General features: G+C 46.6%; 1 protein-coding gene across 3 annotated transcripts in view; it reads left to right on the top strand.

The window, feature by feature from the left end:
- LRP1 (LDL receptor protein 1) overlaps nt 1-22,737 on the top strand; it is a 1,015,507-nt gene that overhangs the window by 239,161 nt on the left and 753,609 nt on the right. For all 3 annotated transcript variants that reach the window (XM_068367027.1, XM_068367026.1, XM_068367028.1), the window contains 3 exons: nt 16,592-16,715; nt 17,209-17,532; nt 17,810-18,002. In XM_068367027.1, the coding sequence (XP_068223128.1) occupies nt 16,592-16,715; nt 17,209-17,532; nt 17,810-18,002 (641 nt within the window). The remainder of the gene's footprint in view (nt 1-16,591; nt 16,716-17,208; nt 17,533-17,809; nt 18,003-22,737) is intronic.

Here is a 22,737-nt window from a genome sequence, read left to right as displayed (position 1 = left end):
CCTACTGCTTGTAGCGCCTTGCTCTAGACGGATTTCCCCTTGTGCGATTTTCATCGACTTACATCGCCGTTATGTCTTTACCTTCAGCCTCGCCTTCTTCTGGAAAGTTGAGTACCAGGTCCCAGTATTGTTTAAATAAGCTCTAGCCGTAAAGTAACTTCTACTTTTCAATATTAATCTTACCCGATAATCATGTAGCTGTCAACTCTGTTGCCGACAGAAATCTACGGTAGGGATACGCCAGCGATCGCTATACAGGTGGGGGTGAACACCACAGCGCCATCTGTGGTCAGGTACTCTAGTACTTCTTGTCAACACCACCTCAATTTTTCCTCTGTCGTGCCTCCGGCTAGACCTACATGGATACGCTGTTGATTCTGGAGTTATTGCTCACGATTTGGTGATGTATTTGCTCTAGAGTTTAGCCTTCGCTATTCAGGAAGCTATATCATTAGCTTAGCAAGTTTTTGGAATTAATTTGATTTAATTTTTGATTTAATTTTGGTACGAAGAGAGTATGAACTCTCTTTCACTTTTAAATGGCCGACCCTTCCCTTAGACGGAAGTGTTGGTGTCGAAGAGAGTATAGACTCTCTTAATTTTGCTTAACAAAGTTATAGATTTATTTTATATCTCTCCGCCTTTTATAGGCCTCTTTGATTAACTTCCTTTTATTATAAACTTATTAAAATTAATTTTTATATTTGTTTATATTCGACCTTTCCTAATAGTAGGCGGTCTTTTCTTGGAACCGAAGTTAATTAACTTTGAGCCCGTCATTTCGTTTTTACCTGTTAACATATTATGCTATTTTAATGTTTTTGAAAGAATTTCTTTGATAGTCTTGTACTGTTTTCAAAGTTGAACTAACGTTTTGTTTTGTCTCTGCAGTTGTTGACGTTCAGAACGTTCAACTTGCGCTCTATCGTTACGATAGAGAGAGAGTCTTTCACGGTGTCACGTTGCAGTAAGAGTAAACCGATTCTAGCGATTCTTTCTTAGCTTAAATGGTTCTATTCTAATAAAGGAACTTTTTATTTGGGAAACCTTTCAGTTTTTTTCCTTTAACAATAATATGTTTTAACGATATATATAATTGGGCTCTTCTCTCAGGTGCTAAGTCAAGAGAGAGAGAGAGAGAGATAGAGACGGAGGGAGAGAGAGGAGGATAAACGTTTCGTTCAAGCGGGTAACGTTGTTATCGTTTTTGCTCTTCTCCCTAGTCTCTTTAGGGGAAGAAGGTAAACGTTTCTAGAGTTTTATTCTTGTTCTCAGACTTTATGCGGTGAGAGATTTTAAACGTAGTTTATTTGATCTAGTGTTTAATCTCTTTTCCAGCCACTGAATTATTTATCTTTCATTATGTTTTTCTGTTACATTGTAATACTGTTTTCGCAATTACTAACTTTTAATGAAGGATAGAATTGCGTGTTTCAGGTACAAACCACTTAAAGTTTCGAGTTCAGTGAAATAAGTGCAAACAGAAAATCAAAAGTGATACAGTGATAAGCGCAAAGTGTTACAGTGTTGCGTTCGAGGGTTCGTCTGTTCGTGCCAGTTGTTCGCCTAGTCTGGGACCTCTTACAAGCTCCCAAGCCCAGGGGAGAAGTAATGTCGAAGGACTTATGGGTTCAGCAGGCCTTGATCGACGAACAGACGTTTCCCTCCGTGGTTTCGGGTGTAACCAACTCACGTAGCCGACGTGATCACCCCACCCACACAAAGACGAGAGAGCCCATTTATTCCTTGTCTGCGGAAGAGGTTTCTCGCAGAAACCATGGACCAAATCTTGCAGCTTTTAAGTGCAAGTCGGTCCCTTCCGCGCAAGTCCAACTCCTAGGTGGTGCCATTAGCACTGGGTCAGTTCGGACTTGCTGCAGTACGACAACTGCACACCTCCCAGAGAGGCAAGGTGGTATCGCAACAGACAGTAACTCCGTCTGTTGCCGCACCAGCTGTTTTAGACCCTCAGTTTCAACGGACAGTAGCTCCGTTTGTTGTTGTCTTTCTTAAACTCTAGTGGTCTATGCTGCTGACAATGCAGTCTCAGCTTGCGGTGTTGATGCAGGAGTTTCAGGCAGAGAAGGTTTACACACCTCCTCCTGCGAGCGCTCCTCCACCTCTACGCAGTCCAGCCTGCCAGACGTATGATGTTGAGGTTCCTCAAGCTACCTCCATGCGTGAGCTGCTGCATTGGGAGTTGCCAGATACCAGCTCTGTGCAGCAACCTCCACTTTCCTTGAGGCAGGAGCCTCTTGCCACGCGGCAACCTCCTCAACACTTGAGGCAGGAGCCTTATGCTTTGCAGCAACCTCCTCTACCCTTGAGGTAGGAGACTCATGCGTTGCGACTACCTCCTCCATCCTCGAGGCAGCTACCTCTTGCGGTGCGACAACCTCCACCATCCTCGAGGCAGCAACCTCAACTCCACCTCTGCGCAGTCCACCCTGCCAGATGTATGATGTTGAGGTTCCTCAACCTACCTCCACGCGTGAGCTGCCGCATTGGGAGTTGCCAGATACCAGCGCTATGCAGCAACCTCTTGCGTTGCGGCAACCTCCACCATCCTTGAGGCAGCAACCTCAACTCTTGCGGCAGCCACCTCCACTCTTGAGGCAAGAACCTCAACTCTTGAATGGGCTCTCGTGGCATGGTTGGTTTCGACCTGGCCTTTCATTAGAAGGGGCTAGCGTTCGATCCCAAGTATGAGGTAGAAATTTATTTCTATTTGAACACGATGTTGTGTTGATATTTATCCATATTGACTCATTAGGGGTAATTTGAATGAATTACTACCAATTGTGTCACGTGGTGGCCCGGGGAAATCTGGTAAAACTCGCTGGTAAAGAGACTGATGTCTCACCAGGTAAATCCTCGGACAGCTAGATTAGTGTCAGGTTCAGATTTCTTTAAAAAATCCTCCTCTACCCATGAGGCAGCCTCATGCTTATGAGGAGCCTCATGCTATGCGGCATCCTCCTCAAACCATGAGGCAAAAGCCTCATGCTATGCGGCAACCGCCTCAACCCATGAGGCAGGAGCCTCATACTATGCGGCATCCTCCTCAACGCATGCGGCATAAGCCTCATCCCTTGCAGCTTGAGCCTCATCCCATGCAGCATGAGTCTCATACCATGCAGCATGAGCCTCATCCCATGCAGCATGAGCCTCATCCCATGCAGCATGAGCCTCATTCCATGCAGCATAAGCCGCACGCCATGCAACATGCTCTGCTTACCTTACAGCATGCTCTACATACAGCATGCTCTGCATACCTTACCGCATGCTTCTCAGTCACACATCTTTGGTTGTTGCCAACTCACTAGACTGTCAAGCAGTTTCATAACGTTGCCTTCTAGTCTGCTGCTTTTGCACCAGTGAAACCCTCACTGAGAGAACTTAGCTTTTCTCGGATATGGTTCCTGTAGATGAGAAAGTGCTATTCTCCCTCCTTCTGATTTTCCCTTGAGGACTCTGTCATTTGGAGAGGAGCCTTTAGCTGCTTAGCCTCCTTTGGACTTTTATTTAAGCATAGCATGCTTCCAGGGAGGGTAATGGTTCCACTTCAGTCGCTAACCCCGTCTGTTACCACACCTGCTCCCATAGACCTTGAGCTGTGTTGCAAGACATGCAGTCCAAGCTTAGTCCTTGTTAGAGGATTTTTTGTTTACGGAGTCAGTGTGTCACTGGGAAGACGTTCAACAACCAGCAGAAGTGTCTTGTTGTGACGCAGTGCGGCAACCTCAGCAACCCGATAAGGAGTTGTCTGTACGACCCAGACAGTCTAGACAGCTTCGGGTTGTCACTGTACTTCCTCGCTTCCCCATGGTTGACAGTTCACAGACTGTGCAGCAGTACCATGATCTTGTGTCCGGCTCCGTCAGACGACTAGCTTTTAAGAGCTCCCACAAGTCGTCGCTGTCTGGAGATTCTCAGATGGACTATGGATCTGACCAAGGAACTGGGCCTCCTGGTCAATTTTGAGGAGTCCCAGCTCGTCCCATCCCAGACCATTGTCTACCTGGGTATGGATCTTCAGAGTCGAGCTTTTCGGGCTTTTCCGTCGGCCCCAAAGATATACTAAGCCCTAGATTGCATCCAGAGCATGCTGAGAAGGAACCGATGCTCAGTCAGGTAGTGGATGAGTCTAACAGGGACACTTTCATCGCTGGCACTGTTCATCGAGTTAGGGAGACCCCACCTCCCCCCCTTCAGTATCATCTAGCGGCTCACTGGATAAAGGACATGACGCTAGAGACGATCTCAGTTCCTGTTTCCGAAGAGAGGAGGTCTACTCTCACGTGGTGAAAGAACAGCTTTCTTCTCAAGGAAGTCTACCTTTGGCTGTTCAGAAACCCGACCGCCATCTCTTCTCTGACGCATCAGACACGGGCTGGGGTGCGACTTTGAACGGACAGGAATGCTCGGGAACATGGAATCAGGAGCTAAGGACACTTCACATCTATTGCAAGGAGCTGTTGGCGGTTCATCTGACCTTGATAAACTTCAAGTCCCTCCAGCTTAACAAGGTGGTGGAGGTGGACTCTGACAACACCACAACCTTGGCTTACATCTCCAAGCAGGGAGGGACTCATTCGTGGAAGTTGTTCTAGATCGCAAGGGACCTCCTCATCTGGTTAAAAGATCGAAAGCTCACGCTGGTAACGAGGTTCATTCAGGGCGATATGAATGTCATGGCAGATCGCCTTAGCCGGAAGGGTCAGGTCATCCCCACAGAGTGGACCCTTCACAAGAATGTTTGCAGCAGACTTTGGGCCCTGTGGGGTCAGCCAACCATAGATCTGTTCGCTACCTCGATAACCTAGAGGCTCCCGTTGTATTGTTCTCCGATTCCAGACCCAGCAGCAGTTCATGTGGATGCTTTTCTGCTGGATTGGTCCCATCTCGACCTGTATGCATTCTCGCCGTTCAAGATTGTCAACAGGGTACAGTACTTCAGAAGTTCGCCTCTCGCAAAGGGACACGGCTGACGTTGGTTGGCTCCGCTCTGGCCCGCGAGAGAATGGTTCATAGAGGTACTGCAATGGCTGGTCGACATTCCCAGGACTCTTCCTCTAGGAGTGGACCTTCTACGTCTACCTCACGTAAAGAAGGTACATCCAAACCTCCACGCTCTTCGTCTGACTGCCTTCAGACTTTCGAAAGACTCTCAAGAGCTAGGGGCTTTTCGAAGGAGGCAGCCAGAGCGATTGCCAGAGCAAGGAGGACATCCACTCTCAGAGTCTATCAGTCTAAAGGGGAAGTCTTCCGAAGCTGGTACAAGGCCAATGCAGTTTCCTCATCCAGTACCACTGTAACCCAGATTGCTGACTTCCTGTTACATCTAAGGAACGTAAGATCCCTTTCAGCTCCTACGATTAAGGGTTACAGAAGTATGTTGGCAGCGGTTTTCCGCCACAGAGGCTTGGATCTTTCCACCAACAAAGATCTACAGGACCTCCTTAGGTCTTTTAAGACCTCAAAGGAACGTCGGTTGTCCACTCCAGGCTGGAATCTAGACGTGGTCCTAAGGTTCCTTATGTCATCAAGATTTGAACCTCTCCAATCAGCCTCTTTTAAGGACCTCACATTAAAAACTCTTTTCCTCGTGTGCTTGACAACAGCTAAAAGAGTAAGTGAGATCCACGCCTTCAGCAGGAACATAGTTTTCACATCTGAAACGGCTACATGTTCCTTGCAGCTCGGTTTTTTGCTAAAACGAGCTTCCTTCACGTCCTTGGCCTAAGTCGTTCGAGATCCCAAGCCTGTCCAACTTGGTGGGGGACGAACTGGAGAGAGTACTTTGCCCAGTTAGAGCTCTTAGGTACTATCTAAAAAGGTCATAACCTTTACGAGGACAATCAGAAGCCTTATGGTGGGCTATCAAGAAGCCTTCTCTTCCAAGGTCTAAGAACTCAGTTTCTTACCTATTCAGGCTCCTGATTAGGGAAGCACATTCTCATCTGAAGGAAGAAGACCTTGCTTTGCTGAAGGTAAGGACACATGAAGTGAGAGCTGTGGCTACTTCAGTGGCCCTCTAACAGAACCGTTCTCTGCAGAGTGTTATGGATGCAACCTATTGGAGATGCAAGTCAGTGTTCGCATCATTCTATCTCAAAGATGTCCAGTCTCTTTACGAGAACTGCTACACCCTGGGACCATTCGTAGCAACGAATGCAGTAGTAGGCGGGGGCTCAGCCACTACATTCCCATAATCCCATAACCTTTTTAACCTTTCTCTTGAATACTTTTTATGGGTTGTACGGTTGGCTAAGAAGCCTTCCACATCCTTGTTGATTTGGCGGGTGGTCAATTCTTTCTTGAGAAGCGCCGAGGTTAAAGGTTGTGATGAGGTCCTTTAGTATGAGTTGCAGCCCTTTATACTTCAGCACATAAGAGTCGTTCAGCATCCTAAGAGGACCGCTACACTCAGTAAGAAAGACGTACTTAATAAAGGCAGAGTAATGGTTCAAGTCGTCTTCCTTACCAGGTACTTATTTATTTTATGTTATTTTTGAATAACTAATAAAATAAAATACGGGATACTTAGCTTCTGTGTTAACATGTATGCTGGTCTCCACCCACCACCCTGGGTGTGAATCAGCTACATGATTATCGGGTAAGATTAATATTGAAAAATGTTATTTTCATTAGTAAAATAAATTTTTGAATATACTTACCCGATAATCATGATTTAATTGACCCACCCTTCCTCCCCATAGAGAACCAGTGGACCGAGGAAAAAATTGAGGTGGTGTTGACAAGAAGTACTAGAGTACCTGACCACAGATGGCGCTGTGGTGTTCACCCCCACCTGTATAGCGATCGCTGGCGTATCCCTACCGTAGATTTCTGTCGGCAACAGAGTTGACAGCTACATGATTATCGGGTAAGTATATTCAAAAATTTATTTTACTAATGAAAATAACATTTTTCGTAAAATATTGTGTTTTGTGGCAGAGCTGTGCCGCTACCGGACGCGCAATTTTATGGCGTCGCTGTTCTTTTGCATGCCTTATTTAGCTAGCCAGAACAGCTTTATCCGGCCTCTTAACTAATTGATATTGTTAGTTATTTAGTCTTCATAGCTGGGAACTACGTATATCGTGTTTTAACGCTCTACTACTCGGTCGTCGTTCGACCCCATACTAGATCGCTAGCTTAGCCCCTAGGCTAGATAGCCTAGCACTTGTGTTCATGCATGATATATTCCAGTGATCCTAGGTTAAGTTATGAAGATTGTGGCATTATTTATCATACTGTTAACTGTGATGTAAGTGTTTTCGCCTTCAGGGACCATATAGGGGATCGGTTTGATTGCGTTCCTTTCTAACTTAACCTAAATGTAGGAACCCCTATATGCTCCCTCAATCCCCTGCCTGCGGGCATTCCCTCTGTGTGGCCATGCTACCCCTTCTATATAGGGGAATCTTGTCCACAATCAGAGTATTTATCGCTTCTCTGTCTACCCTAAGGGAATTATCCCCCCTTAGGGTTGCGACCGAGAAAGAGGAACGGCTCTGCCCTTCCACAGTTGCATCCGGTTGGGTTACTCATCCCTTCCTGCAACTTGCGATGTGTCTTTCAGCCTACCTAGCCTGGGAATTAACACTCCTTATCTAGGTTAGGCTTTGGGGGGGGGGGCTAGTTCTGTACTTTTATAGTTTGAGACGGTACCCTTGTACCAATCTCATTCTGGTTACCTATCCTAGGCTAGGGAGCGTTCTCCCTATCCTTGGTGGCCGTTCTTGTACAGAGCCTCCTCTATGAAAGACCCCTCTTCTTCTCCCTCCCCACCTATCCCTTTGGTGTAGGCTTGCCTATACATAGGCTTGCCTATATACATCTGTCCCTAGTCCTACAACTCCTCCCTTGGGTGGAGTGATAGGGCTATCTTGCTCTCCTGCTGAGCTGGCCGCTCTGGTACACATACCCTTCATAGCGTTCTATGGGGGTAGCCACTGGCAGCGGTTTGTCCAGCAGGGGGTTCCCCCTCTTGAGTGTACTCTAACCCTCCCTTGGGTTACCCCATGCACCCGGCCGACTGCCGGCCCCCTGCCATTGGATGCTAGGAGTACCTACTCCTTTCATGAGTGCATTCTCTCCAGAGGGATGCCGGAGGGGTATGTGGTCTTACCCCTCCAATCCCCCCCCCCTTACCTGTCTCTCCTTCTATCATGGTGCCGGTCCCTTGCCGCCTCTACTGCCGGCGATACTGCCTTACCTCTGGTGACACTCTTTCATAAGATTTCCCCCCCCTCCTCTTAAGTCGTCAGCCTTCCGTGTGCTGGAGACTGCCGCCTACCCCCGGCATACAGCCGATGTCCCACCCCTCCCTTTACCTAGTTTCAGCTGGCCGACCTTCAGGGCCGGCCACTGGCGTGCCGGCATTGATTGCCGGCGGTCTGGGTATACTGCCATATACATAATTATCTTATGAACTGATCCAAGCTCACCAAGCCGTCAGCCTTCGGCTGCCGGAGCCGCCGCCTCCCGCCGGCGACCCGCCCCTGTGCCAGCGGTCGCCAAGATGGTATTATGCTTAGATACTCAATGTGTCTGTCTTGATGCCTTCCACCCTGCTGGATCGGCCTCCGGCGTTCCGTCGGCCTGCCGGCACCCTCCGGAGGTGCCAAGGGACATGCACCCCTTCTCATACCTGCCGACAACATGCCAACAGTCCTCACACTGCAGCCAGATGGCTTAGCCACTTCTATATATAGGTATTGTCTTACCATCTAAATTTGTGGCTGTGCTGTCTTCTTGCACATTACAATATTCCAGCATACTCTGTGTGTCTTAGCACGCCCGATTGCCGGAACCTATATCTAATACGGGGTCTCCTATTACCTTTCTACCCCAGGGAACTGAGTGGTCTCAGTCCCTGATACACCTCGCAGGCAATTTCTGTTAGAGGCTTAGCTTCTACCCACCACGGTTTATCCACATGGATTTCCGTTTTGTGTCCTTCGGCCACAAAAGAAATTGCCTAATGATAAGGTTTCGGTAACCGACTGGGTGGGATTCACAAGTATATGTCTATCTACTTCCTTTCCCGCTCTCTACCCTCAAACATTATAATACTTATGAATTATTTAATGTTAAATAAAATTTTGATTACTTAATCTTGATCTTAGAGTAATGTAAGTCATTCTTATGCCTTCCATGTACTCATGATCTCTTTCTTTTACAGGAGGAGTATATGAAGTGCGAAAGCAACTTCTGCGGAGTGAAACGCCCGGACTTCTACGGGCACAAGGCGTATCGGACCCACGCCCCCTGCGCCGCCAAGAAAGGCGACCTGAAATTCTGGGACCCGCAGCACTGTACAGTCTGCAAGAGTCGTCTGGTCGAAGCGTTCGACGATCCTCCTTCAGCAGAGGCAAGGGACAACGCTTGGGAGAAGCTACGCAAGTGGGTGCGTGGGTTCCAGAAGAACGCTACTGGACCGTATCTCACCACCGAAGATTTGAGGGCCTTGCTGTTTCCGAAGGCATCAAAAGATTCAGTGGTCCCCAGTGATCAGATTCCCACCGTCCAGATAGTGGTGGAACCTGATATTGTCATGGCCCAGTCCATGCATGAGTGCCGTCTAGATTCTGACAACGCAGAACGTATGTCGGAAGTTTCGGAAGGAACAGAGAGGAACCTCATGGGCGAGGAGCTCGACTATGAGGAAGATCAAGTGGAATACCCTGATTCGGAGCATGAGGTCGCTCCCACTCCTACCCCCGCACCGAATCCTACACTGACCGAGGAATCCGTTCCTTCGACTTCTGCCACCCCGGATCCTCTCCCATCAGGCACTCAGGAGGTCTTCAAGATGCTTGAAGCCCTCATGGATAAAAAACTTCGCGAGACCCACGAGCTATTCAGGTCTAACTTAGGAAGTTTTAAACAACCGAAACGGATTTCGGTTAAGGACCTCCCTGCTTGCTCGGATACTAACCCATGGAGGTATGCCGACCACATGCCGATCACCACTGGCAAGATCTTCATCAGTGAGAAGGTCGGCTCGATCGTGTTGGAAGAAGTGGAATTCTTCCCGAATTTTGAGGCTTATCCGGACTGTTACATCCGGCTCAGGTCCGAACCCGCCTCTAAAGAAGAGACCGAACCGAAGGAGGTATTTGTGTTCGATCTCACGAAGGCCCAGGCTATGCTAGCCAATACGGTGAAGAGTAGGGGCTTCACCAATTCCAAGATGCCGGCGCTTAGCAAAAAGCACCCAACCTTTGTTGCGCCGAACAATGCGACCTTCCCCTTTATAGAAAAGGCCTTCACTGCGGTATTAAAAGCAGTGGAAGAAGGGAAACCTTGCCCTGTACTGGAGGAGTGCAGACCCTTCTCCCTTACTGTTCCCCCTGATGATAGACACTGGAAAGACGTCCAGTCAACATTCACAGTGGGGAAGTTAGAGCCTGACGTTGCCGGTCGTCAGTTTAATGAGGACCTCCCAAAGCTCAATGATCACCTCCTTCGTAGGGAACAAGATACGAAGGAGAGGCTTGCCGCATCGCTGTCCCTCCAGGTACAGCTTGAAGTCATGGCCGGAGACACTAGAATCCCGGACTTCTACATGGTCCTAGCCAAAACGCTTTTGGTAACGGTAATGAAGGACCTGTACAGCTTCACTAGGGCTCGCAGAACCTGTCGTGAATTCGTGTTCGCGAACGCGACGGTGAAACACGAACCCCGGAGGCTGATTTCCTCCAATATCTGGGGTAAATACCTCTTTCCATCCTCCTTGGTGAAAGAGATCGCTGACAAGGCCGCTACGGAGAACAGGAACCTTCTCCATAAGTGGGGCATGTCGAAGAAAAGGAAATCCTCTCAGGACGATGGCCCTCAACCTAAGAGGAAACCTCAAAAGCCCAAACCCCAGCAACGTCAACAGAGACGGCAGTTTCCGGGTTCCGCTACTCCCCAAGTGGCAGCTCAGCCACAACAGACCTTTCAGCTGGTCACCCAACCGGTGGTATCGCAGTCATCGGTCTTCACCCCTGCATTTGAGCAGCACACCACTACCTTTCGTCCCAGAGGTAGAGGCTCAAACAGAGGTTCCGGCAGAGATTCGTCTCGCCGCCCCTCCAGAGGCAGAGGAGGAAGGGGAGCTAGCGGCCGAGGTGGCAAACCCTCGGGACACCAGAAGCAATGAAGTGCTTCCGGTGGGAGGAAGACTCCGCCAATTCCAGGATCGTTGGACCTTCGATCCCTGGGCACACAGCATCGTCAAGAAGGGACTAGGCTGGAGCTGGACACAACAACCCCAAGCCTTCCAGCAATTCTTCCAACAGTCAACCCCCCTCCTGGAAGAGTACGTCCTGGAACTCTTGAACAAGAAGGTGATGAGGAGGGTAAAGTCAACCAGGTTCCAAGGGAGACTATTTTGCGTCCCCAAGAAGGACTCCGACAAACTCAGAGTCATTCTAGACTTATCCCCCCTCAACAAGTTCATTGCGAACAACAAGTTCAAGATGCTGACTCTTCAACAAATTAGGACCCTCCTGCCTCAAGGGGCCTACACGGTCTCCATAGACCTGGCGGATGCCTACTGGCACGTTCCAATGAACCATCACGCTTCTTCCTACCTAGGATTTCGACTCCAAAGGAAAAGTTACGCCTTCAGGGCCATGCCCTTCGGGCTCAACGTGGCCCCACGGATCTTCACCAAGCTGGCAGACGCCATCGTCTAACAGCTCCGCCTTCGCGGCGTCCAAGTGATGGCTTACCTAGACGACTGGCTGGTCTGGGCGACATCGCCTGAAGATTGTGTACGATCCTGCAACAAAGTCACCCAGTTCCTAGAACATCTGGGCTTCAAGATAAACGCCGAGAAATCTCGCCTCTTTCCAGCTCAGAGATTCCAATGGTTGGGAATCCATTGGGATCTTCAGTCACACCGCCTTTCCATCCCGCAGAAGAAAAGGAAGGAAATAGCAGGGTCTGTCAGAAAACTGCTGAAATCCAAACGGATCTCAAGACGACAGCAGGAACAAGTTCTAGGCTCTCTACAGTTCGCCTCTGTGACAAACCTAGTGCTTCGCGCACAGCTAAAGGATGCCGTGGGAGTCTGGAGACGTTCTGCATCCATCGCTCGAAGAGACCTCAAGAGACGGCTCCCAAACAGACTTCGGTTACTCTTAAAGCCGTGGTCGGAAGCAAAGGCCCTGAAAAGGTCCATTCCTCTTCAACACCCGCCTCCATCGCTCAACATCCACACGGACGCTTCACTGGAGGGTTGGGGAGGTCACTCCCACCAACGACAGGTTCAAGGAACATGGTCTCCCCTATTCAAGACGTTTCACATCAACATCTTGGAGGCCATGGCGGTCCTTCTCACCCTGAAGAAACTCTCTCCGCCTCCCTCGATCCACATCCGTCTGACTCAGGACAACTCGGTGGTAGTCAGATGTCTCAATCGTCAGGGCTCGAGATCGCCCCAGATAAATCAGGTACTTTTCCAATCTTCCGTCTGGCAGAAAAGAAGAAATGGCACCTGTCTGCAGTTCACCTACAAGGATTCCGCAATGTGACGGCGGACGCTCTATCACGGACAAACCTAATGGAGTCGGAATAGTCTCAAGACGCAAGCTCATTCTCCTTCATCTCTTGCCAAGTCCCGGAACTTCAGATCGATCTCTTCGCAACGAGCGACAACAATCAACTTCCTCGATATGTGGCCCCGTACGAGGACCCCAAGGCAGAAGCAGTGGATGCCATGTCACTGGATTGGAATAGATGATCCAGGATATACCTGTTCCCTCCCCCCAACCTTCTGCTGAAAGTCCTCTCCAAACTGAGAACCTTCAAAGGGAGAGCGGCCCTAGTGGCTCCCAAGTGGCCCCGGAGCAACTGGTACCCCCTGGTCCTGGAGCTGCAGCCCACGCTGATCCCCCTCCCGGGCCCAGTTCTCTCCCAGCAAGTACAGAAGTCGACTGTCTTCGCTTCATCACTGAAAGTCAGGGACCTTCATCTCATGATTTTCTCTCCCTAGCCGCAAAGAAAAGGTTTGGGATCTCGAAGAAAAGTCTAGACTTCCTCGAGGAATACAAGACCGAATCCACACGACGGCAATACGAATCCTCCTGGAGAAAGTGGGTCTCGTTCGTCAAAGCAAAAAATCCTACGGAAATCACCATTGATTTTTGCATGTCTTTCTTCATTCATCTTCGTGGACAAGGATTAGCAGCCAACACGATTTCTACCTGCAAATCGGCTTTGACTAGACCACTACTGTACGCCTTCCAGATTGATCTGTCCAGCGATATCTTCAATAAATTACCAAAGGCATGCGCTAGACTACGCCCAGCACCTCCGCCAAAACCTATCTCCTGGTCTCTGGACAAGGTGCTTCATTTTGCCTCTACCTTGGACAACGATTTGTGCCCTCTCAAGGACCTGACTCAAAAAGTTATCTTCCTTTTTGCTCTCGCCTCGGGAGCCCGAGTCAGCGAAATAGTGGCATTATCAAGAGACGAGGGTCATATCCTGTTTGCAGATACAGGAGAACTTACCCTCTTCCCTGATCCGACGTTTCTCGCAAAAAATGAATTACCCACCAGGAGATGGTACACCCGCAGGTCATGATCCTAGAAAAGTCGCGTCTTCTCTGAATTTCTTCCAGAGTATGGATTTCGAAAGCCTCGAGCTTCACAGGGTGGAAATCGTCGCGCGTTTTCTTCAAGCACTACGCAAAACAAGTGCATGAAGTTAAACATTTCGTGGTAGCCGCAGGTAGTGTTATGAAACCTGCCGTTTAACTCTGCATAGAACAGCGAGTTACTTGGGACTTTAACTCTAAGGGTGCCTGTGTTGACCCTTGTGTGATACATAGTGATTTCATGGACACTTAGTGTTTCTAATAGACTGTTCTTTCAAGGTGAAATGTCATAGACTTCACTTGAGTGCCACATGCCCTAGGGCATGATGTGTTTTTCCTTGATAAAGACTGACGTTCCTCCGGAACTTGTGTTTCTAAATGTGAAATTTCTTTCAGATTCAAGATTGAAGTCTTTTAGTTTTCTATGTACATTATTCTTATTATTGTAAATTAACTTTACACCCTTTATTGCAATTATTATTACTATAACCTGCAATTTATGAAATAAAATGTCTATTTTATTACTTGTGCGTCTCTCTTCGCTCCTATTACCATCATGAAATACATGATTGCCATAGTTTCATTACCTCTTTCCTTTGGAATGAGAAGAATAATATAGATTATCTGTATTATATACTCACCCATGCTGCGTATTGTTCCTACTTGAATACTTACCTTCGTCATGTCTTCGAGACCAGATTGATCTCTAATCCATGGAGTATAGTGATTAATTATCACTTGTCTACACTTGAGAATATTCCTACCCGAATATTAACCTTCTGTCTTGTCTCCGAGTCCTGCACGAACTCTCCGCAGGGTGAGTAGCCCTTCGATGACCACTTCGGATTTTGGTATAATCCGCCGAGACTTCTCTGCCAGGGGGGCAGGAAGCTGGATCCCCACGGAACCTCTACCGAGGTCACATTACATACCTCTATTCGGAGCCCTTGGCACTTACTTTAAAAAAGGGGAAATTTTCCACGATACATTGATTCTCTGGTACTCTTCCATCAGGACGTCATGGCTTGAGCCCAAAAAACGGATTTTGAGCGAAGCGAAAAATCTATTTTTGGGTGAGATAGCCATGACGTCCTGATGGACCCTCCCGTCTATTCTAGTTCAGCCTTTCAGGGCCCGCCCTGTCCTGCTGTATCATGGAGATTAGCAAGGAGCTGGCATCAGGATGAGGACGGACGTGACGTCATTTAGCAATGGCGCCCGTTTGTTTACGTTTCGAGTACCAAAAGCAGCCACGGATGAGTGTAACTGTGGAACGGCTCCCCAGTAATTCTCCACCTTTCCATATCGAAGTGTTAACTCTATATGGGGTGCAGATAGCTATGTGGCGTGTTATTACATACGTCCCCTGTTGATATACGATATCCTAGAGGGAAACCTTTAGGGTACTCGCACCAGAAGTTAGAATTCTGTGATAACCTGTGGTTTAATTCTCTGGAAATATCCTTGTAGTTAAATATACCCAAGGAAGCTACCGAAGGAACCTTCCATCAGGACGTCATGGCTATCTCACCCAAAAATAGATTTTTCGCTTCGCTCAAAATCCGTTTATTGAAATATGTTGAATTTAGACATGAGATTGCTTAATCACACATATTTTAATTTGCAAGTCATAGGCCAACTTATACTTTCATTAACTAAAGTTATCTCCAATATAGATATGCACTGAGGAACATCTACAAAACATCTTTCCTCTAATGGGAATAGAATTACATGAGTTGGAATGTTAAAGCTTGGAACTTGATTTGCAAATAACCTCTATCAGACTCCTATTCTGGTTTTCATGTGGGAGAACTCCTACGTACATTACATTCGTACCTGAAAAAACACAGTTATTTCCTAACTATATGCTTATAAGTATTTGCTGATTACTGTATGTAGTATTATTCAAACAAATATAAAATAAGTCATGCTGTTCATGACGTATGGGATGGTCCTAAGTCGAGGTGCAATCATAAACTGTATAAAAAGCCATAAACAATTTATTTATACATAACATTGTAAGTCTTTAAGACTATTACTATTATAAATGTCTTGAAAAATTACCTAACAATAAGGAAAATGACTATAGAATGACAACTTGAAAGTAAACTTGAAAGTAGAACTTCATGACTAATTCGACAGTAAATTTTGCAGTAAATTCTTCGTGGGTAATGGCTGGAGAGGACCTCTACTCCAGAAGCTGAAAACAAAAATAACAACCATATATAAAGCAAAAAAAAAATTATACTCATTTCACACAAAGTGTTAACGACTGCCTATAACAAATTAATAACATTCAATATTATAAATGGCTCAATACACTTTTTCTAAATAGCAATGAAAATAAGCTAATACAAAGACCACCCTTACCTCCACCCTGTGCGAGTCTCGGCCGTGAACTAAAACTATGAACAGAAAGACAGCGAAAGGCGAGACAAGACAAAAATGAACATCGGAACCAAACTATCATGGGAACAACCCGCTAGTTTTAACAAGTATTAAATTTACCTGACAAAAGTTTTATTCTATAATATAATAAGGTTTTATTTTAAAAATCAAAATAAAAGTAAATTCTTACACTGTATTTGAATATGTGGCTGAGAGGTAGAATTAGTAAAGTCTCACAGTTCTTACAAAGAAAGTTGCAATAATGCTGGAGAAGATAGTGGTAAAAATATATGTTCAGAAAGATGGGAAATTTTATTTCTTGAAAGGAGGTTTTGATACTTTTTATATGTAATATTTCCACGGCTTATAAAAACTATTGAGACTAAAACTTGAATGAAAGTATTTAGACTTTGATTTATTTACACCATATACAGGTATTCATTACACGATTACTGAAACTGTTATAAGTGATTTTATTGTACTAAAATACACTGTGTGGTATTTTATATGAGTTGCCATCTGTATTAGGATACTAGTATGGACTGTTGATCACTGAATTGTTAACTTATATGGTATTGATTGCTATTTATAAACTTTTAGGTTTGTGATTGAACGGCAGAGTTTAGATGGAACAAAGAAAGAAGCAGTAGTGACTTCAGCTGTATTAAATGTTGAGGGGTTGGCAGTTGACTGGATGGGGCGCAATATCTACTGGACTGATGAGGTATTTGAATAACTACCTAGTGATCCTTTGCCTTGCACAGAGTTTACTTCTCTGTGAAGTTTTGGGAATATTCTTTATGATGTTTATACACATGGATATGAATGCATTCTAATACTCTCTCTTGCTATAGAATTCTTACAAACATTGTAATAAAAATAGAATCTCGGCTGTAATTCCCATGAAATACAAACAATCTCTTTTATTTAGTATTAGTAAGGCTGTTTTGATACTGCCACACTTATAGCTTTGTGAAGTAATTATTGCTTTTTACCTTTTGATTCATAAATTAGGGTTTGGGTCCAGGCTAGGCAGCTTTTTTTTTTTTTTAAGCAGTGATTATTTCCTTTCCAAGGCTAAGAGAAAGTTTTGATGTAGTTAATTATCACTGCACTAGTTTGCTCATAAAATAACATTTGCAGTAATTTGAAATGTAAAATTAGTTCCTTACTACAATTAAGGGAAGAATGATAATAATAAAGTTTTTCTATTGCAGGGTGTGTCATCCATATTTGTGTGCTCAATGGAAGATTCAGAAAAGCGCAAAATGCTTCTTCATGGGAATCTGACCAATGCTAGAGCCATTGTTTTGAATCCAGGTGAAGGTTATATGTACTGGACTGTATGGCAATTTAATGTGGGTGATGAAGGCCTTATTGAGAGGGCTTGGATGGATGGTACAAATAGAGAGCCTTTTATTACTACAGGACTTCAGTGGCCAAATGGTTTAACAGTAGACTTTGCAGAGCGTAACCTTTACTGGTGTGATGGCTACCACAATGTTATAGAAAGAGTTAATCTTGATGGAACAGGAAGAGAGGTAAGTTCCTACTGTAGTTATACTGTGGTCATTTGAATTTGTATGGAACATTTTTCAATTATGTTATGCAGTTATTATTTATTGATATAATACCTCTGAAATGTAAGTCATTAATTTTTCTATTTGCAATATGACGTTTTCGGAAAACTTGTGTAATGGAAATATTTTTTATCTTAATGACAAATAATTATATTTTTCTGCAAGGTAAGAAGTAATTTCTTACATTGAAAGGTAAAAGTCATCCTGGTATTTGCAGTATAATTTTTTTTTTCTTCAGGTGATGTTGCGTGAAGATGTGCTGGATCATCCATATGGCCTTGCATTCCATAATGGCTTTATATACTGGTCAGAATTCCAGAATGGCACTATAAAACGTGTTCGCCTTGGTAGTGAAGATGCCCCAGAAGAGCTTCGAGTAGAAAACCCATATATTTTTGAATTGAAAGTTTTTACTAATACTAGTCAGAGTGGTGAGAATTTTGCATATTAGTTGATAGTTGCACTTGGTCCTCATATGTTATGATTAATGTGAATTCTATTTCAAAAATATATTTTTAGCCCTTTGTCAATTAGTTCCAAGGGTGGGTGTTTTAAATCCATGTTTGCTATGTGATGATCATGCTAGTAGACAAAATTATATATCAATGAATTCAAACATCATGTACTGTTATCAAGGCAAAGTATTCATTCTTTTCTTTTGGGCAAACTAAGATAAGTAGATTTTGTTTGCTAACTTTTCTTTTTCTTTATTTCATCGTAGTTTGATGATATTTAGGATCATTCTGGAAAGGTATGAAAAGGAAATGCCTCAGGATTGGCTGGAGTGAAAAGGGATTTGCTGAAAGTATCTGGATAATTTTTTCATTTAGGAACTATCAATTGTTTGGAGAGTCCTGGAAATGTGTAAAAAGGGAAAGTTCCATAATCAGCAGGAAAGAAAAAACAAATGCAGAAAACATCTGGAGTCTTGGAAAGATGTAAAAAGAAAAGTTCCAGGATCAGCAGGATAGCAAGTGATTTGATGAAATTATCTAGATAACCTTTCATTTATGAGCTAACCAGAAATTACAACACATTATGAACCAGGTGGACTAACAGATTGATGAAAATGGTGGCAACAGTAATGTGCAAAGGGAAATAAGTTGGATTACAGAGCCAAAAATATAGTGGCATAAGATTGTTTGGTCATGTTTTGAAAAAGATTTGGTAAGCTTTTGCAGAAAAGTTTCAGAATATTTAGGTGAATGAACAATTATCTCTGGCTCTATTTTTAATAAAACAGCAACTACATGAGAAATATGTAAAATTGGAGAGGCTATACTAAATATGTATTAGATCATGTGGAGTCATTTGTCAGCGTTCCAATACAAGCAGTTAGGCAACAATTACAATTGCATCCTGCTTTTCAACTAGAGTTGTAGCTTAGCAGTTAATGATAATAATAATAATAATAATGATAATAATAATACCAAAGAGACTCGTGTTAGAGCTATTACTACAGTATATCCTAAAACAAGATCTAGTGTGAAGAAAGTTATGTGTTAGGCTTAAGAATATGTTATGAACAAATTTATCATCAGCAAGTAGTACATTCCATGGGATCTCTCTCGCATCTGCCATTATGGTGACCATCACAAGGTCAAAGATGCAAGGCCCAAGAAATGGATCTATGGTATAAGCCAACTATTACCATAAACTTTTCAGTAGTTCCACAGAACTTCTTACATGTGTGGATGCCTCTGTGTGCCACTTGAAATGTTTTTTTACAGAAACATCCTTCTCTCTCATACATCTACATATTTCTTGTCTTAGTACCAGTCATATGCTTTTCTGAATTAATATATACCAGGTGTAGTCCTGTCTTTTATTTCCTATGTATATCCATTGTCTGTCTTAAAGCAAATATTTGATCTGGTGTCCCTTTGTCTGGCACGAATCCAATTTGCTATTCACTTAATGAGATTCCACTCCTTATTCTGTCTTTTTTAATTTTGTCATTGATCTTCATTATCTAGGATATCCATTTTATCCCTCTGTATTTAGAGCAGTCTAGTATTTGTTCTGTAATTGATATAAAAACCCCGCTATTTAATAGGGGTTATTACTTTCGGCGTAGCTGAAATGACGAGCCATTAGAATTTTAACGAGGGTTTACTACCCCACTGCTAGTTAGCGGGCGGTAGGGAGGGTAGCCTGCTACCCCCCCCACACACACACCTGTGCTTGAGCTCACTTTGCTCTCGGCTCGGGTGGTAGTCGGACGTGTCCGGTCTCACCCTCGCCTCTCTGACAGCCATTAATGTCTTTTTGCTTTCTCTCCTACAGGTTTGTTTGTGAAGTTGGCCTCTGCGATCATGCGCAAATGTCCTGGATTACCCGACCGCCCTTGTGGTACATTTATGTCGGCGGTCGAGACGGACCCTCACACCCTTTGTCCTTACTGTAGGGGCCAACGGTGTGATAGAACTAATAAGTATGGTGAGTGTAGGGAGTGGTCTACCTCCCAGTGGGAGAAAATTTCTCGGCGACGGAAGAAGTAGTCCAGGCAGGATATTTCTCCTTCGAAGATTTCTTTGAAAGGGGAAAAACCCAAAGATTCTTCTTCCGTTGCCCAAACCTCCTCCGAAGCTCCCACTCGATCGGTTTCTTCCAAGAAACCGTCGAGTGGTAGCGTAGACCATGGTTCTGTTTCCAAACCTCGGGGTTCGAGGGATGGTGTTGCCTCCCCTAGCGAGGCAGCTCCACCTCTTCCCCCGGGGGAGGAATTAAATTTAAATGTAAATGTAACTGATTTATTTCAGCTTTGGTCTTCCTTGGGACTCGAAGGTTCGCCCTCCAAGGAAGCCTTGTTTGACATCATTCGGTTGGGTGCTGCTGTCAAGCAATCGCCGACGTTGGCAGAGGTTGATCCTCTGTCTTTCGTCGAGGTTGTGGTGGCAGAGGTATCCGATGCGGTATCTCCTAATGCCTCTGCAACTGCTTAACCTGCTGTAGCTGAAGGCTTAGTTTCTCCCTTTGCTCATCCTTCGAGGGAGGAACTAAGTCCAACAGTCTCTCCTGCCGGTGATTCTCCCCCTCGGGGGAGTTCACTCACAGAGACTCCTCTTCGGAGGACTGCTGATGGTCAGCTTGCTGACCCAACGGCGCCCAGAGGGCGCATACGCCAGAAGGCTCGCCTTCCTTCACCTCACAAGGGTGTGGGGAGGTGCCTCTTCGGTTCGTCGTCATCGCCGCAGAGGAGTCTCGTCATCGATCTCCGACTGTTCCTGCTACAACCCTGGACCTCTCTACGGATCGTTCGAGATCCCTTTCGGTGGAAGGTCGTCCTTACAAAGGACACGCCGAACTTCCACCCGTCAGACCTGCTGACCTGCCATCGCCGTACCTGGCTGCTGATGTGCTGTGGGTGCCAACCAAACCTGTTTTTATAAAACAGGCACCGGTCCCTTCGGGGCAACAAGAGCGTACGCGCAAATTAGCGTATACGTCCCTTATGTGTTCAGCTGACCTCTCTGAAGTTTCGGAGTTAGCGCACAGGCGCTCTCCTACTGTTATCGATATAGCGCGCCAGCGTGCACCTTCTGCCGAGGTTCCTGTTAAAGCGCGTCGGCGTTCACCTGCGCGCCAGCGCTCACCTGCGTGCCAGCGCTCACCTGCGTGCCAGCCCGAACCTTCTGCCAAGGTTCCTGATAAAGCGCGCCAGTGCTCACCTGCGCGCCAGCGCTTACCTGCGCGCCAGCGCTCACCTGCGCGTCAGCGCTCACCTACGGTCAGCGCTCACCTGTTCGCCAACACGCTATTGCGCACCCTCAACCTTCTGCGCACCATGCGCGCCAGCATTCACCAACACGCCAGCGCTCTCTGCTCCAACGATCTCCTGCACGCCCACGATCTTCGGATCTGGGCGCAGTAGGGAAGTTTAGAACTTTCCCTACTCGCCAGCGCTCTCCAACGCGCCATCGCTCGCTGACGCGCCGTCTACCTTCACCTGCGCGCCATCCCTCGCCAGCGCGCCTTACAGGCACCCACGAGGTTGCGGGCCCACGCCCATCTCCTCCTGATGTGCGCCCACAAGAGGCGGGCCAACGCACGCAGGTTCTAGCTGCGCGCCCACACGCAAGAGATATCTCTCCTGCGTGCGCGCACCCATCGACTTCTAGAGCACACGGTCTCTCGCCTGCACGGACTCTTCACCTTGATCCTGCACGCCCGCGTGTGCGAAGATTCACCCTCGCTTGCAATCTGATTCCTGCGCACTCTATGAAGTCTCCTGCGCGCGCCCCTACGCGCCCTCGCAATCTCCCTCGCGCGCGACCCCGGGTATTCCCCATCGCGCGATCGCCAATACCCTCCCACGCGCGAGGCTGCAGGACACCGCACGGTAAGGTCGTCATCGCCCTAGTCCGCCCCAGAGGAGCCTCGTCATCGATCTCCGACTGTTCCTGCTACAACCCTGGACCTCTCTGCGGATCGTTCGCGATCCCCTTTGGTGGAAGGTCGTCTTTACAAAAGACACGCCTACCTTCCACCCGTCAGACCTGCTGACCTGCCGTTGCCGTTCCTGGCTGCTGATGGGCTGTGGGCGCCAACCAAACCTGTTTTTATAAAACAGGCACTGGTCCCTTCGGGGCAACAAGAGTGTACGCGCAAATTAGCGCATACGTCCCTTACTCGCCTTGCAAAACATGCGCGCCAATGTTCAGTTGACCTCTCTGAGGTTTCGGAGTTAGCGCACAGGGGCTCTCCTACTGTTGCCGATATAGCGCGCCAGCGAGCACATTCTGCCGAGGTTCCTGATAAAGCATGTCAGTGCTCACCTGCGTGTCAGCGCTCACCTGCTCGCCTACGTGCTACTGCGCGCCCTCAACCTTCTGCACACCATGCGCGCCATCGTTCTTCTCCGCGCCAGCATTCATCAACGCACCAGCGCTCGCCTGCGCGCCAACGATCTCCTGCGCGCCAACGATCTCCTGCGCGCCCACGATCTTCGGATTTGGGCGCAGTAGGGAAGTTTAGAACCATGCCCATTTCCTCCTGATGTGCACCCACAAGAGGCGCGCCAACGCACGCAGGTTCCAGCTGCGCGTCCACGCGCAAGAGATATCTCTCCTGCGCGCGCGCCCATCGACTTCTAGAGCACACGGTCTCTCGCCTGCACGGACTCTTCACCTTGATCCTGCACGCCCGCGCACGCGCGAAGATTCA

Source organism: Palaemon carinicauda, chromosome 44 (genome assembly GCF_036898095.1).
Source record: "Palaemon carinicauda isolate YSFRI2023 chromosome 44, ASM3689809v2, whole genome shotgun sequence".
Lineage (NCBI taxonomy): Eukaryota > Metazoa > Arthropoda > Malacostraca > Decapoda > Palaemonidae > Palaemon > Palaemon carinicauda.
The sequence above is the reverse complement of the archived record's forward strand: the minus strand, read 5'-3'. Positions and strand labels throughout refer to the sequence as shown.